Consider the following 19,042-nt stretch of genomic DNA (forward strand, 5'->3'; position numbering starts at 1 on the left):
GTGAAATGATTTGTTCCATTTTTGTTTTATCTTGAGATGGGAGTCTTGGTATGTTCCCTGGGCAACAAACTTGGGATCAAGAGGTCTTTCAGCCTCATCATCTCAAATAGATGAGATTATTTTTGCCTGCCACCACACACAGATTTATGCTCTCAAAAAAATCAAACATTTTTTACAAGATTTATTTATGAGTATGAGAGTTGTACCACTTTTATGCCTGGTTTACCTGTGGAGGTCAGAAGATAGCATTGTATCCTCTGGAACTAGAGTTACAAATGATTGTGAGTCACCATCTAGGGCCTGGGAACTGAACCCAGGTTCTCTGCAAGAACAGCCATTTGCTTCTGATCATTGAGCCACTCACTTCCTGAGTTTTCATAGTTATAGGATTTGATTTGAACTTCAACTCAGTTATTTTTCTTAGTCACTTGTAGGTTTCTGAAATTTTATTTTGTGATAATTTCCAGTATTAACTTTATTTCTTACGTTAATCAAATATAATTTGCTCTATCTAAATCAGAATTTATCCCACTTTCTGTTAGGTGATCGTTTGCTACATAATAGCATGATTTAATATGAGTAGTTTGTGGGTGGTTCTGTTCCTCGGAATATTTATTCCTACTCCTAGCCTTGTGGTGATACTCAGAATCTCTTTTTAGTCCTGAACTGCCTTATTGTCTTTACATTAGAAGACAATTGTAGTAATAATTTTGCAGTGCTGTTAGGGGATTGTAAAGTTAAGCAGGACTGTGGGGGTCCAGCCCCTCGATAGTCCCCTCCCAGGGCCCATGATGAATCTACAATCAGCTGATAATTTGATGTATGAGGATAAGAAATTAATCTTTATACATAAAACTCCTTGGTCTATACACCTTCTTCTCCTCCTCCTCCTCCTCCTCCTCCTCCTCCTCCTCCTCCTCCTCCTCCTCCTCCTCCTCCTCCTCCTCCTCCTTCTTCCTTTTATTATTATTCTGTGTCAGTTCTCTCTCTACACAGCTTCTATTCTGCTCTCATGCCTAGCTCCTTTCTTGCCTGATTTCTCTCTACTCTCTGCTGTCCCCTCTAAGTTCTATCTTAATTCCTTAATCTAGTTCTGCCCCAATTTAAGTTCTCATCCATCTAGTTCCTTCCCATTTCAGCTCCTCTCCCATCTCCTCCTTTCTCATCTTGTTCTCCCTCAACTTGTTCTTCCCCATCTGGCTCTTCCTCATCTTCCATCTTGTTCCTCTGGTACTCTCTTTTAGCCTTCAATCTAGTTCTTCCCATCTAGTTCATTCCTCTTCGGTTCTTACCCATCTAGTTCTTTTCTTCTCTTGTCTCTTCTCTGTCTCGCCTTCAAGTTCTCTCTTCAAAAATCCTCCTCTCTCTCCTTCTACCTCTCAGTTCTCTGTATTCTAGGTTCTCTCTATGTCTCTCAGGAATCCAGTTATAAACCCAAACAATAGCAATCCTCTGGCAGAGCAAGGTCACCAGGCTTGAATTCTTATGGGGTCATAAAAGTAGGTAAGAATTTTCCTCCCAGCAGTGACTGTCAGGCTTTTTTTTTTTTTTTTTAAACAACCCAAAAGGGGAGTGGTAAAGGAGGAGGTCAGTAGAGAGCTAATGATTAGTTAGTATATCAAAAGGGGATCTCTGTGCTCAGTCTACATTCCTAGAAGTGGTTAGGTAAGAAGTTAGAGGTCTGTTAGTAAGTAAGGTCGTATAAGAAAGGAGGGTCTCACCCTAAATTGCACAGAAATAAAGCTATCCGCCTGACGTAGGAGACAGGTGTTGTTTCATTTGGCCTTGGATGTTTGATAGGCATTTTAGATAAATACACTGTTAGGAGTTTGTCATTGTCCGTGGGCCCCCCCCCCCCCCCCCCGTTTCTCTGTGTAGCTTTGCACCTTTCCTGGAACTCACTTGGTAGACCAGGCTGGCCTTGAACTCACAGAGATTAGGAAACAGCTAATATTAATACACACACACACACACACACACACACACCAAAAAAAAAAAAAAGAAAAGAAAAAAAAGCTAAAATATTACCAAGACTTGTTAAGCCATGGCTTGACCTTTGGAGAAGTCCTTGACTTTTCCAAGTAGTAGCTTTTGTGATAGTAACTGAATTCTATTACATTTTCTTGTGGCTTGCAGCATAAAATTTAGTGGATTATAACTAGTGGCATGGTCTTTGTTCTTAATTAAAACAAAATATAAACAAAATAAAATATACTCAATTGCTGTGCTTACGACATGAGGCAGAAGGAGGGTGAGTTCTAGGTGTGCCCAGTACAAAACATAGCAAGACTGTGGAAAAAGAATGGAGAACAGTATCATAAATCCTTCATAGAAAGGTTGTATTGTTTTATGAAACCTTTGTTTTCTATTTGTATGCATTTGTCTTATTTTTTCTGTCTGGAGACCTGCCATCATTCTGCAGCATATATTAGAATGCGTTTGTAACTATCCAACAAAAGAAGATGTTAAGTAGCTGATCTAAACAAATATGTTAATTATAAACAAGCGTATACTGAGTATGTAGAAGCTTGGTCAAAATTCAAAAAGTTCGTTTGAAATTTTTAGTTACTTCATAAATTTATTTCTCACAAAGAGTTGCTTTTAAGAATATTTACCTGTGGAAATGCCTCATGCAATTTATGCCTGCCACATAAGTATGAGAACCTAAATTCAGAGCCTCAGTAACCATTTAAAAGGTCAGGCTCAGCGGCTTGTGCCTATCATCCTAGTGAATGGAGACGGTAGAGTAAGGAGGAGAGGTGGACCCAGTAAACAACAACAATAACAAAAAACCATCCACCCCTGTTTCCACATTCATGCTCATGTATGTGGAAGTACATATGGCATGCTAGCAAGGACATAGGGGTCTCTCTCTCTCTCTCTCTCTCTCTCTCTCTCTCTCTCTCTCTCTCTCACTCTCTCACTCACTTTCTCTTTCACACACACACACAAACACACACAGAAAACTACTCTAACATAGGAATTGTTTTAGTGTTATAACATTTATTTACTAATTTTTGAAAAGGGACAGCCAGAATGTATAAGATTAAAAGTTTCCAATTGTAGTTATAAATTTCATAGTAGCTTTCATATTAAGATTGGTATGTACTTTTTCCTTTGGCAGATTAAGTATCCAGATACTGTTGAGTTTTTTCAAAGTTTTATATTTAATGAAATTATTGTTTCTTTACAGGTGTAATTATTGAGAGTGATATAATTGGCTCAGATCTCACAAAGAACTCTGACTCAGATATACAATCCAATATGCCTGATGTACCATATGAGCCAGATTTGGATATTGAAATAGATTTCCCCAGAGGTACTGAAATACTACTTTATCATTGTTAAATCAAATTGTAGAGTTGCACTTAAAATAGTTTGATCATCAATGTTAATGTCATTACCCATTGTCTCCATATTTCTTTTTTCTGTTTTTTTTTTGTGGTAGGTATGTGCTTTTCCACTTAGCTATATCCTTCATCCTCTGCTTTTCCTTTCCCAACTAAAACTTAATTATTCCAGGAACTTTAGACACTAGAGAAGAATACAATACTTGTTTCTTTTTAATTCAAAGGTACTGTTGGGGTAGAGGTAGTGATCAAGATAAGAGTTTGCTCTATATTCTAGGCTAGCCTCCAACTCACCTCAGTCCTTGTCTCAGCCTCTCTAATGCTGGGATTGTAGGCATGTCAGCATGTCTTCTAGCTTGGTAGCATTTTTGTTAATGTTTTTGAAAGTTAAGTTCACTTTTGAATGAAAAAAAAAGTATTCAGTTGTTTTTTTAAGACACCCTCCATTGCTTCTTGGCTGTTAAGCTAAGAACAAGTGTGAACTGTATCCTGTCTGGACATCTAGGCATACTTCTACAGTCCAGCCATTGACCAGTGGAGGCAGAATTAGAGTAGAAGGACTGCCCCTGCTGTGTATCCAGTTCTGAGGTCAGCCTGATCTAATGAGGACGTGTTCCAAAAGCCTCCTGTGATAGTGCATACCTGTAGTCCTGCTACTGAGGCAGGAGGATTACAAATTGGAGACTCCATAAAGTAAATTCTAGACCTTAAACAGAGAGAGATGAATGTGTTTCTTTTTTTTCATTTTCCCCCTAATTTATGAGTTCCTGTTGAGTGACGTGTAAAGCATTCTGTGACCAAGACTTAGTAGATTAAACTGAATTGGCACTTTGGGTCTTCTAAGTTTTTAGTTGTTTGCTTTTTCTAGTATCTAGTATTTCTAGTATATAGTTTTATGAAATTTCTCTATTGATACTTGTTACGTATGTTTTTTAGTAGTATGAACAGAGTTTATTAAAACTCAGACTATGTTAAGTATGTCTTCTACTCCCTAGCCTACCTCAAACTTATCCCATGTCTGAGTGACCCTGGCCTACCTCAAACTTATTCCTATGTCTGAGTGTTCATTCATGCCATGTGACTGTTTCTTTATATGCTGTGTTTATGTAGCATAGCCAATACTGTTCTATTTAAAAAAAAATTCTAACTTATTAGCTGCGGAGGAGCTTGATATGGAAAATGAGTTTTTATTACCACCTGTTTTTGGAGAAGAATATGAGGAGCAGCCCCGACCTCGATCTAAAAAAAAGGTACAGAATTTGTTAATATTTTTATGTCTTGTAGTCACTTCGTCTCTATAGCAGCATCTCAGATAGAGAAAGATGCATTGGTGGTTTCTTATGATATAGGAAGAGAGATGTTAAAATGTATCTTAATACAAGGTCAAAATAGAAAATAGTTGATTTAAAAAAGGAATTCAACTCTGACAATAATAGAGTATATTCTGAGTGAGCATGGTGGCACATAATTGTAATCACTGGTGAGGCAAGAAGATTGTCTCAAAAAGGAAAGGAGAAGGGGGAGGTGTTGATGATTTTTCAAGGGATTAATTTTTTTCATCATTATTTTTGATGAGGTTTATCAATATAAAAGAGGTATAATTTATTCTTAAGCATGCCAATACAGAAAGAAAAGACATGTTGGGAACTGGGGATGTAGCCCAGTGGTAGAATGCTTACCTGCCATACAGGAAGCCCTGGGTTTGATCACCAAAACTACATAAACTTAGTGTGATGGTACATGCCTGTAATTCTAGTAGGAGATGAGAAGCTAGAGGATCAGAGGTTCCAGGCTAGCCTGGGATAAATGTCACACAGTTTCACACATCACAAAACAAAAATACCAAAATAACACAACAATAAAACAAGAAAGAAATAAGATAATGTACTAGACAATTTGATCATTCAGATGTACAGAATCTAAATATGTTTAATATTCTATCCACAACTTTCTGTTTTTGACTTCCAACATAAGGCAAGATCAAAAGACATTGTAAGAAAATGGCTTTCCCAGATTTGTCTCGAAAGAAAGAACTGAAAAAAGGAGGGAGTATCCACAGTAGGCTAAAAGTGAGCTCTTATTTGACACCATACACAGCCATTGACTCAAATGGGTCATAGTTTTAAATGTTAGAGCTAAAAGTATAAACTGTTAGGCCTAAGTCTTCATGACCTTGTGGGCATAGTGAGTTTGAGATAACATGGGCTAGATAAGGATACTGTTTCTCCAAACAAACAAACAAACAACCTCACCACCCAACATTAAATGGAAGGGACTTGGGCTGTGACTCAATGGCAGATGCTTGTGTAGCATGTGCGTGCTCCTGGGTTTGATCTCTGCACTAATAAGAAAAGAAAGGAAACACAGTGAAAACCAAGGAAAGAGGTGTTTTTTTTTTTTTTTTTTTTTTTTTGGCTTTTCAAGACAGCATTACTCTTTGTAGTCCTCGCTGTCCTGAAACTCATTTTGTAGACCAGGCTGGTCTTTTAACTCAGAAATCTGCTTGCCTCTGCCTCCCAAGTGCTTAGATTAAGAGTAAATTTCTTTTTTTTTTTCTTTTTTCTTTTTTCTTTCTTTCTTTTTTTTTTTTTTTTTTTTTTGGTTTTTCAAGACAGGGTTTCTCTGTGTAGCTTTGCGCCTTTCCTGGAACTCATTCTATAGCCCAGGCTGGCCTCCAACTCACAGAGATCCGCCTGTCTCTGCCTCCCGAGTGCTGGGATTAAAGGCGTGTGCCACCACCACCCGGCAAGAATAAATTTCTTATATGTTGAAGTTACTAGAAAGTTTTTCAGTCTCGGGGACTGGAGAGATGGCTCAGAGGTTAAGAGCACTTGGCTGCTCTTTCAGAGGTCCTGAGTTCAATTCCCAGCAACCACATGGTAACTCACAACCATCTGTAATGAGATCTGGTGCCCTCTTCTAGTCTGCAAGTCTACATGTAGATAGAACACTGTATACATAATAAATAAAAACTCGAAAAAAATATTAAAAAAAAAGTTCTTCAGTCTCAAGTTAATTTTTAGAATCAGCTTCCTTTATTATTTTTTTTTAAAGATTTATTTATTGTGTATACAGTGTTCTGCCTGCCAGAAGAGGGCGCCAGATCTCATTACAAATGGTTGTGAGTCACCATGTGGTTGCTGGGAATTGAACTCAGGACCTCTGGAAGAACAGCCAGTGCTCTTAACTGCTGAGTTATCTCTCCAGCCCTATTATTATTACTACTACTACTACTACTACTACTACTACTACTACTACTACTACTACTACTACTATATTATTGTTTGTCTTTTTCATTAATTCTGATTTTATTATACAAAATAATTTGTATAGAAACATTTATGTAGTTAGATTTCAAGCAGCAGTATGGATAACTTTCATGAGTTCTCAGAGTGTCAGCCAATTCTAACACAAATACAGTTCTCTTTTAGTTGCCTTTCTTTAAAGATAGCTTGTATAGAATTCATGGAATAATGTAGACTTGAAGTATTTACAGTGCTTTTTTTATTGCCAGGGTACCAAAAGAAAAGCTGTATCAGGATACCAGTCTCATGATGATAGTTCTGACAATTCAGAATGCAGCTTTCCTTTCAAGTATACATATGGTGTAAATGCATGGAAACATTGGGTTAAAACTAGGCAGCTTGATGAAGATCTTCTGGTATTAGATGAGCTAAAATCCCGTAAGTGTTTTGATTTTGTTATTTTAAGTTTTGTTTAAAAATAGCTTTCTGTAATTAGTCACTTTTAATATTTTTCTTTAAGATTTACTATCTTAACCCTCCCCCCCCCCCAAGGATTTATTATTTAATGTGCATGAGTGTTTTGCCTGCATGTCTGGTGCCCACCAAGGCCAGAGAAGGTATTGGATTCACTGGAACTGAAGTTGTGAGCTGCCATGTGGGTGCTGGCAATCAACCTGAATCCTGTGGAAGAGCAGTCATTGCTCTTAATCGCTTCCTCTCCAACCTCAGGATTTAATTTTATTTATGTCTGTATGTGTATGTCTGTGAATGTATTCCATGTGTGTATGAGTGCCCATGTAAGCCAAAAGAGGGCATCAGAGTTAAATAAAGGCAGTTATGAGCTGCCTAATATGGGTGCAGAGACTTAACAGTTACTTATTTCATTTTATTTTTTAGCTAAATCAGTAAAGTTAAAAGAAGATCTACTCTCTCATACCACAGCTGAGCTCAACTATGGGCTAGCCCATTTTGTCAATGAGATCCGACGACCAAATGGAGAGAATTATGCCCCCGACAGCATCTATTACCTCTGCCTTGGTATACAGGAGGTAAGCTTTTGAATATAATATTATTAAGAAAAGCTATGGTAGAGCTTGTAGATATAAATGTGTGTATGAAAATTTAAGGGTTGTTTTCGGGAACTTAAAAAAAGGTTTATTCAACTTACGTGTATATGTATGTATGCACATGTGTATATGGGTGCCCACAGATGCCTTGGAGCTGGTGTTTACACCTTGTGAGCTGCCTGATGGCGGTTCTAGTATCTGAACTCTGATCTTCATGATTGAGCAGTGCTCTTGGGTGAGCCTTTTCTTCAGTTTCAGGTTTCTGGAATTTCTGTTGGCTTACCAAGAAAGGTAAAATTTAATCTCTTTGGAAATATCTAGGGTATATAAAAGATTTTCCTAGATATTTTATGCTTTTCTGTAACATAGTACATATGTTCCTTACACCTTCAGGTTCTCTAGAACTGTGTATCAAAACAAAAACAAATGACTTAACTCAAGTGCAACCTCGGGTCCCCCCCCCCCCCCCTTTTTTTTTTTTTTTTTTTTAAAACAACGCAAAACAGGGTCTCATGGTGTAGCTCTGGCTGACCTGGGACTCACAGAAACCCACCTGCCTCTGCCTCCTACCTGCTAGAATTAGCAAATGCACCACCATCCCTAGCCTCATGCATCTTTTGTGAGGAGTCTTAACAATTAGTTGTGTGTTTGGGGATGACACTACTTTTTAGTAGTTGGAAGTAAATGAATTCATAGACTGTTAGCTACAGAATTCCCTTTAAGTTGCTGATGATAGCCGGGCGGTGGTGGCGCACGCCTTTAATCCCAGCACTCGGGAGGCAGAGCCAGGCGGATCTCTGTGAGTTCGAGGCCAGCCTGGGCTACCAAGTGAGTTCCAGGAAAGGCGCAAAGCTACACAGAGAAACCCTGTCTCGAAAAACCAAAAAAAAAAAGTTGCTGATGATAAGTACAGGGTATAAGTATATTACCTGGACCATGCTAGCAGTGCTAAGTAACTGTACATGCCCTTTGTTTCAAGAGACACTATGTTTGACCATGCAGATGAAAAGATTTGTGTGTAAAACAGAACATGGGTTCAGTGGGAAAGGAGAGAAAGTTTTAGGCTTTTCTTGTTATTTTAATCCAGTTCTATATTTTTGTTGTTTTTTAGTCTATATGAAATTTTATTTAAAAAGCACCTTCCTAAACATATCCTAGTTTTTTTGGTTGCTTAATTGCTTAGTTTTGAGGGTTTGTTGTTGTTTTAATAATATTTTCATTCTTTGAGAATTTTATAGTATATTCTGATAGATTTCTCTCTCTTCCAACTCCCTAGATAGTAGTAACTTGACATCATCCCAGAATTTCTTTTAGGATTTTACCTTTGAGTATTTTATAGGTAGGAATGTAGTAAGATTTTGTTTTAAAGCTTTGCACTATGTTTATAAATTTAACAAAGAGTAGAGCAGTGGCCTGTGTAGTTAATTTAAGTTCTATACAAATAAGTAGTTTTCAGTAATTACTAAATTACATACAACCAATTTTCTTTTATTCATGAAGCTTTAAGACTGCATTATTTATATACTATAAAAATACTCAGCTGGGCTATGGTGGCACATGCCTTTAATCCTAGCACTCAGGAGGCAGAGACAGGCGGATCTCTGAGTTCGAGTCCAGCCTGGTCTACAGAGTGAGTTCCAGGATAGTCTCCAAAGCTACACAGAGAAACCCTGTCTTGACAAAACCAAAACAAAAAATTATATATTTATAGTATTTATGAAGTTTTGCTAATCCTTTATTTTAATTTTTCTGTTTACTGGATTTTGGCATGGTTTGAGAATTGACATACTTCTGTTGCTAAATTACATTCATTAACTACCAGTAGTTGATTTTCTATGTACCTGTGCTAAATGTTGGATGCACCTACCATTATTTTTGCCTTGTTCTGATGAGGAGAGATGTGTTACATAGTAGCTTGCCCGAGTTATGTAGCTCATAAGTTTGAATCTGGGCTGAGTATAGTAGCACAGTACTTGGGGGAGACTAAGGCAGGTATGCTCATGAGTGTGAGGTCAGCCTGGGATACATAGCAAGACCCTGTTTCAAAAAACAAAAAACAAAACAAAACAAAACAAAAACCCCTCCCAAAAATGGAAAACAAAAATCAAAAACAAAAACACAACAACAAAAGAAAAAAAATCAAGTAGAATTGATTAGTTTGACTTAGGAAATCAATATAAACGAGGCATAGTAGATCGTACATGCTAGCATATGTGAGGCAGGAGGGTTATGAGTTTGAGGCCAGCATGGGCTATGAGGGAGAATAGTAAGGGAGGACACTGTGATATGGTTTGCACAAGGATTTAAGATATTTATATGGTGCTCTACTCAAGGAGTATTGGTAGCACAGTTTCTGGGACCCATTAATTCTACTGAAGTGTCTCAGTGAGGTCTAACAGTGGGTTGAGGAGCTGGCCCAGTGGGTAAAGTGCTTGCAGTACCAGCAGGAGGACCTGAGTTTGGATCCCAGCACCCACGTAAAAGCCAGGTGTGGTGAGGTTTGCTTGTAATCCTAATGCTAGGCAGGGGCAGACAGGAGGCCCCGAGGGCTTTCTGGCCAGGAAGTCTGCCTGAACCAGAGAGCTCCGTGTTCAGTGAGAGACTCTTGTCGTGAAAACGTGGAGAAGTAATTAAGGAAGACACTCAGTGTTTACCTCTGGCCTCCACATGCGTGTGCTCACACAAGCATGTGTTACACAAGTGTATACACAGCATGAGAGACTTTTTAAATTGAATTGTTTGAAATACAGGTAGAAATTTCTTAGACAGGATGAGAGGAGAATGGCATCCCTAGAAAACCAGAGTCAGGCAGTTTCCCAGGAACCATTTTTAACATGGCTGGATATCAGGTGTGAAGTGTAAGTGATGGTGAAGTCATACCATAAAGGGCCTGGGTTCTTCTATAAATTGTTTAGTTTTCAGGTAAGAAGATTGTTTTTGTTTTGATTTCTGCTATACTGGAAATAATGCCCAGGCCCTTGAGCAACAAGGCAGGTGTTCCTCCCTTGTGGTGTAACCCTGGTTAGGCTCTCAGCATTTCCAAAAGCGCATCCATGTACACAGGTATGCACACTTGTTTGGCAGAGAGCACAGGCAGCAGCTCCTCAGTGTTTTCCTTCAATCATTAATTATTCTTTAAAATGTCTATTTTTCTCCATGTGTAATATAAACTAGAGTCATTCTGTATTTTGTCTGACAGACTAATGAGTGTGGGTGTGATTGTGTTTGTGTGTGTGAGATGGGGGGGAGAGGGAGACGTGGGGGAAGCATGTACGTGCCACACTGCACAGCTGGCAGTCAGAGGACAGCATTGTAGTGTGGGTTCTGAGAACCTTAATAGGTTATCAGGCTTTTGCATGGCAAATGCTTTACCTGCTTAAGCCATTTCTATGGCTCCATATTGATGATTCTTATCTAGTTTTTACATTCAGGATTTGTGTTATGCTTTCCAGCTTTTCATGTTTTAAGCAATAGTTATTTGGTAGTTTATGCTTTTTCAGTTTGTACACACATACCCAAGGCCAATAATTTCTTGTGTTTTATTAGAATCCTTGCTTTTCTTAAACATAAAACTTTTTCTTAAGAAATGAAAAGCGTAATACATTCACTGTTTATAATTAGCTGGTTTTCCTTCAATAATTTTTTTGTAGTACTTATGTGGTAGTAATCGAAAGGACAACATATTTATTGATCCAGGATACCAGATGTTTGAGCAAGAATTGAATAAAATACTCCGAAGTTGGCAACCAAGCATTCTTCCAGATGGTAATGCTGTTTTAAATATGTGTTGATAGTTGATAATGGAATTATTACTTTTACAGAAAGTATGTCAAATATAATTAGGAAATAATCCAAATTAGGATGTATGAACTTGTGCTCATGAGCTCATTTGCAAATAAACATAATCAGTAACTAATGTTTGTGAAGAACTTCGTAAAGCCTGTGACCTACTTTATTTGGAGGGCAAAGCTCGATATTTATGTCTTAAGACCTACAATATATAGATTCTGATAGGAAGAAAATGTATTTGATTATGAGAATCACATGTTTTCAAGACTTATACAGATTTTAATTACTTACTGATGTGTTTGTCCTACTGAAGGACAGGAACAAGCATCCTGTACCTTACTCTGTGGATGGTGGTTCCACAGACTGTTTCCCAACCCTTGTATTGTTAAAAGAGCTAATATGTAATTCTAAGGTTCATTCACATTGACCCAGTGTGAATAGTGGATTGGCATAGGGCTGTTTTAAATTCACTTCTATTTGTAGATGGCTAAATTAAAGCTGTTGTAGTTATAATTCTTTTACAACATTTCTCTCTATGTAAGGTTCCATATTCTCTCGAGTTGAAGAAGACTATCTCTGGAGGATAAAGCAGCTGGGATCTCACTCTCCAGTGGCTCTTTTGAACACCTTGTTCTACTTTAACACTAAGTATTTTGGCCTGAAAACAGTGGAGCAACACTTAAGACTTTCCTTTGGCACCGTGTTTAGGCATTGGAAAAAAAATCCTTTAACGATGGAAAATAAAGCATGTCTTCGGTATCAGGTGTCTTCCTTATGTGGAACAGATAATGAAGGTAGTGTAACTTCTTTTAAAATCAACATTTATCTTTATTTTCTGTGTGTGAATGTATTTTGCCTGCATGAATGTATGTGTGCACCACATATGTGCAGTGCTCGAGGGTGCCATAAATGGTGTCAGATACCCTGGAACTGGAGGTGTGAATGGTTGTGAGCCACCATGCAGGTTCTGGGAACTGAACCCAGGTCTTCTGCAAGAGCAAATCAGTGCTCTTAACCTGTGAGCCATCACTGGCCCTGATAATGTAGCCTTTTTATTTGAGATTATCTGTGGTGGGAATTTTCAAACTTTTTCTCATTAAAATCCACCTTATTAAGCCCTATTCATTAAGAGCATAAAGACAGTTGTTTTCATAAAACAAAATGTGCCTTTCCTTCTTTTTTTTTTTTTTTTGAGACAGGGTCTCACTTATGTATCCTTGGCTAGTCTGGAACTCCCTGTGTAGACTAGGATGGCCTCAAACTCCTAGATATCCATCTGCCTCTGCCTTCAAACTGTATCTTCTTAAAATGTCTTATTTCTTTTGTTGTATTTTAAAAAAAAAAAAAAAATTTTTTTTTTTGAGATCGGATTTCTAATTCAGACTGGCCTTAAATCATGTAGCAAAGAATGACCTTGGAACTGTGGTCCTTCTTCCTTTGCTGACGATAGGCATGAACCATTACACCTGTTTTTATGCTGAGCTGGGGTTCATACTTGGGCATCCGACATACTAGGCAAGCGTTCTACCAACTGAGCTATATTCTCAGTCTCTCAGTTCCTTTGTTGGAAAATTATACATTAAAAGTTACCACATAGAAAACTCTGAAGGGAACCTAATCCTATGTTGCTATGGATAAATAGTAATGTCTTTACTGAGAATTGGTTTTAGTGGGCTATGCAAGTCTGACCACCTGAATTGGAATTCCTGGAGCCCACATAAAAAGCCAGATACAGTATGGTGCATCTGTAATCTCAGCACTCAATTGGGAGAGGAGAGGCAGAAACAGGAGAATCACCAGAAAGTTCATAGGCCAGCTAGCCTGGAGTATGCAGTGCAGATGTAGAGGCCCTGCCTCAGATAGGTGGAAGATAAGAACTGACTTTCAGAAGTCCTCTGACCTTCACATATATGCTGTGGCTCACTGTGCCCATATTCATACACATACCATACATACACATATATACAAGAAAGAAAAAAAAGATTGGTTTTAGGAGGCTTACTTTTGTTATTGTTGCTTTTTAAAGATAAAATTGCTACTGGAAAACGAAAACATGAAGATGATGAGCCAGTATTTGAACAAATTGAAAACACAGCCAACCCTTCTAGATGTCCTGTGAAAATGTTTGAATGCTACTTGTCTAAAAGGTGAACATTAATGATATTTTACTTTTATTTTGTAGTACAGGTGAATTGAACTTGTGACCTTATGCATCCTAGATAAGTGCTCTATCACTGAGCTGCATCCTCAGCCTGATACTTGACTTTTTAAGATGTTTGTATAAGTTGGTTGAATTTAACACTAATTACGAAGTGATGGCAAGCTGGACACTGGTGGTGCACGCCATTAATCCCAGCACTCAGGAGGCAGAGGCAGAAAGCTCTCTGAGTTCAAGGCCAGCCTGGTCTACAGAGAGTTCCAGGACAGCGAGGGCTACACAGTGAATCCCAGCTTTGAAAAACCAATATGTATTATACACACATACAAAAAGCATGAAGGAAGTGATAGTATTTGATCAATTTTTAAGATTTCTCTCTTGGAATTTTATATTCCAAAGTTATATTCAACCATTTGGAAATACCTAAACACACATGCTTTAGGATCGTTGGTGTTAAGAAACCACTCTTTGCTAAAAATATCACTCCTGCTGTCATCTTTTTTTTTTTTTTTTTTTTTTTTTTTTTTTTTTTTTTGGTTTTTCGAGACAGGGTTTCTCTGTGTAGCTTTGCGCCTTTCCTGGAACTCACTTGGTAGCCCAGGCTGGCCTCGAACTCACAGAGATCCGCCTGGCTCTGCCTCCCGAGTGCTGGGATTAAAGGCGTGCGCCACCACCGCCCGGCTTCATCTTTTATATTAGAGATTAGCGGTTCTGTTGATTGCTGAGCAGGGACATAAACTTTCTGTGTAGAGATAACTATTTTAGGTTTTGGGGTATTTAATCTCTGTTTTATCTACTTGATTGTCCTACTACAACTAGACAGAGGCCATATACTATATAATAATAAGTTCACAGCACATGGCTTTATACAAACAGGTTGCTGGCCATTGTTTGTCAGTTCCTAGTGCAAAGGTAGGCATGTTTAAACGTAGGTACAATGGGTAGAGATGAAAATAAAATCCCTAGATGTGAATGAGAACAGTTTTTTAAAGACATTCTTTGGAAGGTCCCCCAGTTGCATGACTGCCGCATTGCCCTGTCTGGAACTAACAGGCTCTGGGAACTGTTGAAGTGTTGAGGCGCTGTCATACGCTTTCATTTTGAGTGTTTTAAATAAGCACTCTGACTTTCATAAAGTGCAGAGTTGGGTTGTACGTTGTAAACAACTTCGCAAATCATAGTGCGGTTTCCGGGGTGGCTTTGAAGAACTTGTAAACATGTGAACTTCACCTCTAGCATGCCTATGTTTCTAACTGTGGTATAAAGGTAGTTTTTTAAGCTCTATTCTGGAGCATCAGTTTAGTTTCATGGATTTCCAGTGTTGGTAACTACTTACCAGATGGGAATTCCTTTCTCAGTATTGTCTTTTTGGTATTTAATTTTTTTCTGTTGTATAATGCTGTAATGCTTTTTATATGTTGCATATTTTCATCATTTTAAGTCATATTTTCGCATTTCCTTTTTCCTGAAATGGACATGCACTGTTAAATTAATGCATTTAAGATTATAATTGGCACCATTATAATGACTAAAATAATATTGTATATATTAATGCAGTCTTGGATTCTATGAAAATAGGGTTTAAATTATAGTAGGGAACTAATCCTTTTATTACAAAAGCTTAGCGAACAGTTTACTGATAAAACATAACTGCAGTTAATGAGGCAGAAAAAAGTGCTGAGCACAGCTGTTGCTGGGGGCTGAGTTGTTCTTGAAAGAAGTAAAGTCAATTGGAATTTTGTTGTGTTTTATGAAATTGACCTTTTCTCTTTTCCTCCAAAGTCCACAGAATCTTAATCAGAGAATGGATGTTTTTTATTTGCAACCAGAATGTTCTAGTTCTACAGATAGCCCTGTGTGGTACACATCTACTTCCCTGGACCGGAACACCCTGGAAAATATGCTTGTACGGGTTCTTCTAGTAAAAGATATTTATGATAAAGACAATTATGAACTGGATGAAGACACAGACTAAAAAAGGACCGTTTCAGAAGCAATGGGATAACACAGCATTAGATAGTCATGCTGCTAGATCTTTACAGGAAAACATTTCAAGTTTACTCCTTCTGTTTTGAGTTTTGTAGCAATGTACCCACACTGGGTATCACCATGTAAATAATCTGTGAGTGAAAGTTGCCATTATTCTATGTAGTGGTTTTAGGATACTTAACAAATACATCAAATTCTTTTTTATTATTATTTATTTGATTAGGTATGTTTGTAACTTTTTACATTACAAAATATGAAGAGAATGTGCCATGTATAAGTTTTTCTTGTTGCACTGCTCTACTGTTGCAAAGCTCCCTCCAAAGGGTGTGCTTTTACTGCGTTCTTGACCAGATGGTTGTGTATGGGTAGCACTACTCAAGTTTAGAACTTGCAGTGTCTTTCAAAATTTTTAAAATAAACTGTAAACTTAATAGGCTGGGTTTTTTGTTTTGTTTGGGTTTTTTTGTTTGTTTGTTTGTTTTATGTTTTAGTTACTGAAGCCTTACCAGGTTGTGTAGAGAGATACCATCTTCTGTACCAAAAATAGACAAGAGAATGCTGTCGATACTGGTGTTCTGTAATGTGAACCTATGCTGGTGAAAACGACTTTATGTTCCCTTTATTAAAACTTAGTGTCCTTTTCTCACTTGTGACTTTCTGCATCACCCCATCAATAAAAAAGTATGTATGTATATATATAGATATATATATATATATATGTAAGTAGAGAGAGAGTGTGTGTAACTTGAAAGCAAGATTAAGACATTTCTCTTTGTAAAATGTCTGGTGACAGTGTAAGACTGTTTTCTTTTTCCTTGCCAGCCTTCAGTATATGACACCCTCCACCCCCAAGTGGACAGACCATGCTGCATTACAACTTGCATAGCACTCTCAAGTTTTACCACTCTTAGGAGAATTCTTGTGCCTGCTTCCAAAAGTGACTGATGCTTATGCGGGGCAGAATTATTTTTAGAAATTCCACTCCTGACATAGTCATTTTAGAAAGTCAAGCTACTTGAAAGGAGATAGTGTCCCACTTTCTCAAAAAGATTACCAGTGGAGAATGCTGATTAATCCAAATGATTGAAGGAAGAAAACTTGTGGATAAAGTCAGTCTCAGAGGAAATCATACTTGATGCTAGATTGTTTGGCTTTGAAATTTTAATTACTTCTTATAGAAGATTACATTTAAAATATCTTTGTGCTTCTGCATAGCAGTCTATCTGTTCACAACTTTTAGATTTAGGAAACTTACTTCATATTATACTTTCTGAAGACTGAGTAAAGTAGTAGCTGAAAAATCATTATTTGGGCTGACTTTGTATAGCATGTGTGATGTTACTTTCTTATTCTTAATCCTGAAATCACCATGGTGATACTAGTTTTTAAAATAGTTCCGAGAGAAATTGGCCTGTTTTCCATAGTGAGTAGACAGTATCTACATAGCCCTTGTACATTTCTCTCTCCCTTAGGATAAATTTTAGCACACTAAAGAAATTTTATCAATCACGATTTTGAAGATTTCACATGTATAGCCACTGCTCATTTAAGCAATAACTATCTCAGAAAATTTTCTTTTGGCATGAAAATTTGCAGTGTACTAACTTTTTGTAAGTTTGATTAACTTGAGTTCCTTGGTTTTATATTTGACTCATCAGCCTGACAGTAGCAAATCCAGTACAAGTTACTTATACTAAGATTGATCCCAATTCACTCGTTGAATGAAGCTGAGAACATTTAAAACATAATGCAAATGTTTCTTGGCTTTTCAGCGCTCCTTCTGAAACACTTTTACTAGAAACACATATTGTGACTAAAGGCTGGTTAATCCTAACCATCTTTTATTCCTCAGAGTGGTGCTATAGCCCATCAAAGAGCAATAAACTTATCCACAAATATCACATGTATATTTTACCAAATACCATAAATTTCTTTCGTGGTACTACTAAGCACCGTGTCTTGCTATTTAGTTTTTATCATTTGTACATTTTAGCTTTTCTAAATAGAAATGCCTACAGAATTTTGATCTTACATGATAGTGGATTTAGAGCTCGTTTTTGTCTCATGCAATCCAATGATTGATCTACTTGATTCTCAGGGGGAAAGAAAACTATTTTATGACAGCTGTTCTGGGAAATTTATTTCACCTGGAGCACATTTCTTTGGTTCTTGGCTCTCCTTAGTGTGTGGCCATAACCTGCTGCTGAGAGAAAGGACAATGAAATGATCGTTTATTTTTGCTTCTGGTGATATCTGATTATAGACAGCATCCTGTAAATAGAACTTTATTGTCTTGAGATGTCTATTGAAGATACTATATTTTTCTGTTCTGAACGATTTTGCCACTTAATCGTTCAATTAAAAAGATGACTAGCCATTCTGAGGCAAGTGGATTTCCCATGCAAACTGAATTCTCAACGCATTTTGAAAGGCTTTTACTGTACTAGGTAACGTGAGATATTAAAGGATTTTTCTAGGCAAGATGCTCAGCCTTCTTTTTTTTTTCCCATAAAAATACTTTTTACTCAAATCGTAACTCATGTTTTCCTTTCATGAAATGGAGTGGTTACCAGTGTGTTAATTATTGAAACAGGAGGAGGGTGCATATTATGCTGTACTTTGTATTTACACTGCTTTTTCTGGCTTCCCTTTGTCCTGGCCAATTGTGATTTGCAAATCACGGTAACTCATTTCTATGTAGCATAAAGGACTGTAGTGAAGATGATAGCAAATGTCAAGTTTGAGTTTGCACTACTCTATCATAGGTCTTCTTAGTCTTCAGTCTTACATGTCCTAAATGTAGTCTTAAATCACTGAACGTTAGTTTTTAGGCCAGCTATTTTTTCAGAGGGTATCATTACATGGCTCTGCTTTTGTTCTAAGCTACCATTGACTATATGTTACTTTAGTTTCCCTCAAAAGAAATCATGATTTTCATGTCTGTCAAAGACTTTTAAAGATAAATTTCCTTAACTACATAGTATTCAGTTTTACCCCGACAAGCCATTATTCATAGAGTAGATTCTGCAGTTTGCCAATCTATTCTGCTATACCTTTAAGATTACACCAGTTTCAGAGCGTTACCAGCTTGAACTCTTATGTCCACAGCAGGTTAGCGTCTTCATTCAGGGGCTGGGAGTAGAAACAGCTACTCTACTTTATGTCTTCATTTTGAAACTGGATGTTTGGAAGGATAATTCAATAAATGGCTGTGATTCTCACATTAGATGGATAGGAAAATGTCCCTACAATAAAAGTCAGGGAGTCCTGATTACTGAATTACAAGCTCATAAATACAGGCCTTATGAAAAGGAAACCAAAGTATAAGGTAAGATTTAACTTGTAAACAGTAGTGACAAGTTGAGCTTCCCTAGTTTGAAAGTCTGAACTCTGCAATGATCTAAAATCTGAAAACGTTGAAGAGCCTTCATGACAACACTCTGA

At 37.4% G+C, this 19,042-nt stretch overlaps 1 protein-coding gene across 15 annotated transcripts in view; it reads left to right on the forward strand.

Moving 5' to 3' along the window:
• Zmym2 (zinc finger MYM-type containing 2) overlaps window positions 1-16,244 on the forward strand; it is a 90,194-nt gene extending 73,950 nt beyond the window's left edge. For 12 of the 15 annotated variants that reach the window (XM_076545080.1, XM_076545070.1, XM_076545072.1 and 9 more), the window contains 8 exons: window positions 3,194-3,319; window positions 4,506-4,600; window positions 6,865-7,033; window positions 7,493-7,644; window positions 11,313-11,427; window positions 11,994-12,245; window positions 13,478-13,598; window positions 15,392-16,244. In XM_076545080.1, the coding sequence (XP_076401195.1) occupies window positions 3,194-3,319; window positions 4,506-4,600; window positions 6,865-7,033; window positions 7,493-7,644; window positions 11,313-11,427; window positions 11,994-12,245; window positions 13,478-13,598; window positions 15,392-15,584 (1,223 nt within the window). In that variant the 3' untranslated portion in view covers window positions 15,585-16,244. The remainder of the gene's footprint in view (window positions 1-3,193; window positions 3,320-4,505; window positions 4,601-6,864; window positions 7,034-7,492; window positions 7,645-11,312; window positions 11,428-11,993; window positions 12,246-13,477; window positions 13,599-15,391) is intronic. The other 3 variants (XR_013042429.1, XR_013042430.1, XR_013042431.1) reach the window with 1 other exon arrangement.
• Window positions 16,245-19,042: the final 2,798 nt, after the last annotated feature.

The sequence above is a fragment of the Peromyscus maniculatus genome, chromosome 9 (genome assembly GCF_049852395.1).
Source record: "Peromyscus maniculatus bairdii isolate BWxNUB_F1_BW_parent chromosome 9, HU_Pman_BW_mat_3.1, whole genome shotgun sequence".
In the NCBI taxonomy this organism is placed as follows: Eukaryota; Metazoa; Chordata; class Mammalia; order Rodentia; family Cricetidae; genus Peromyscus; species Peromyscus maniculatus.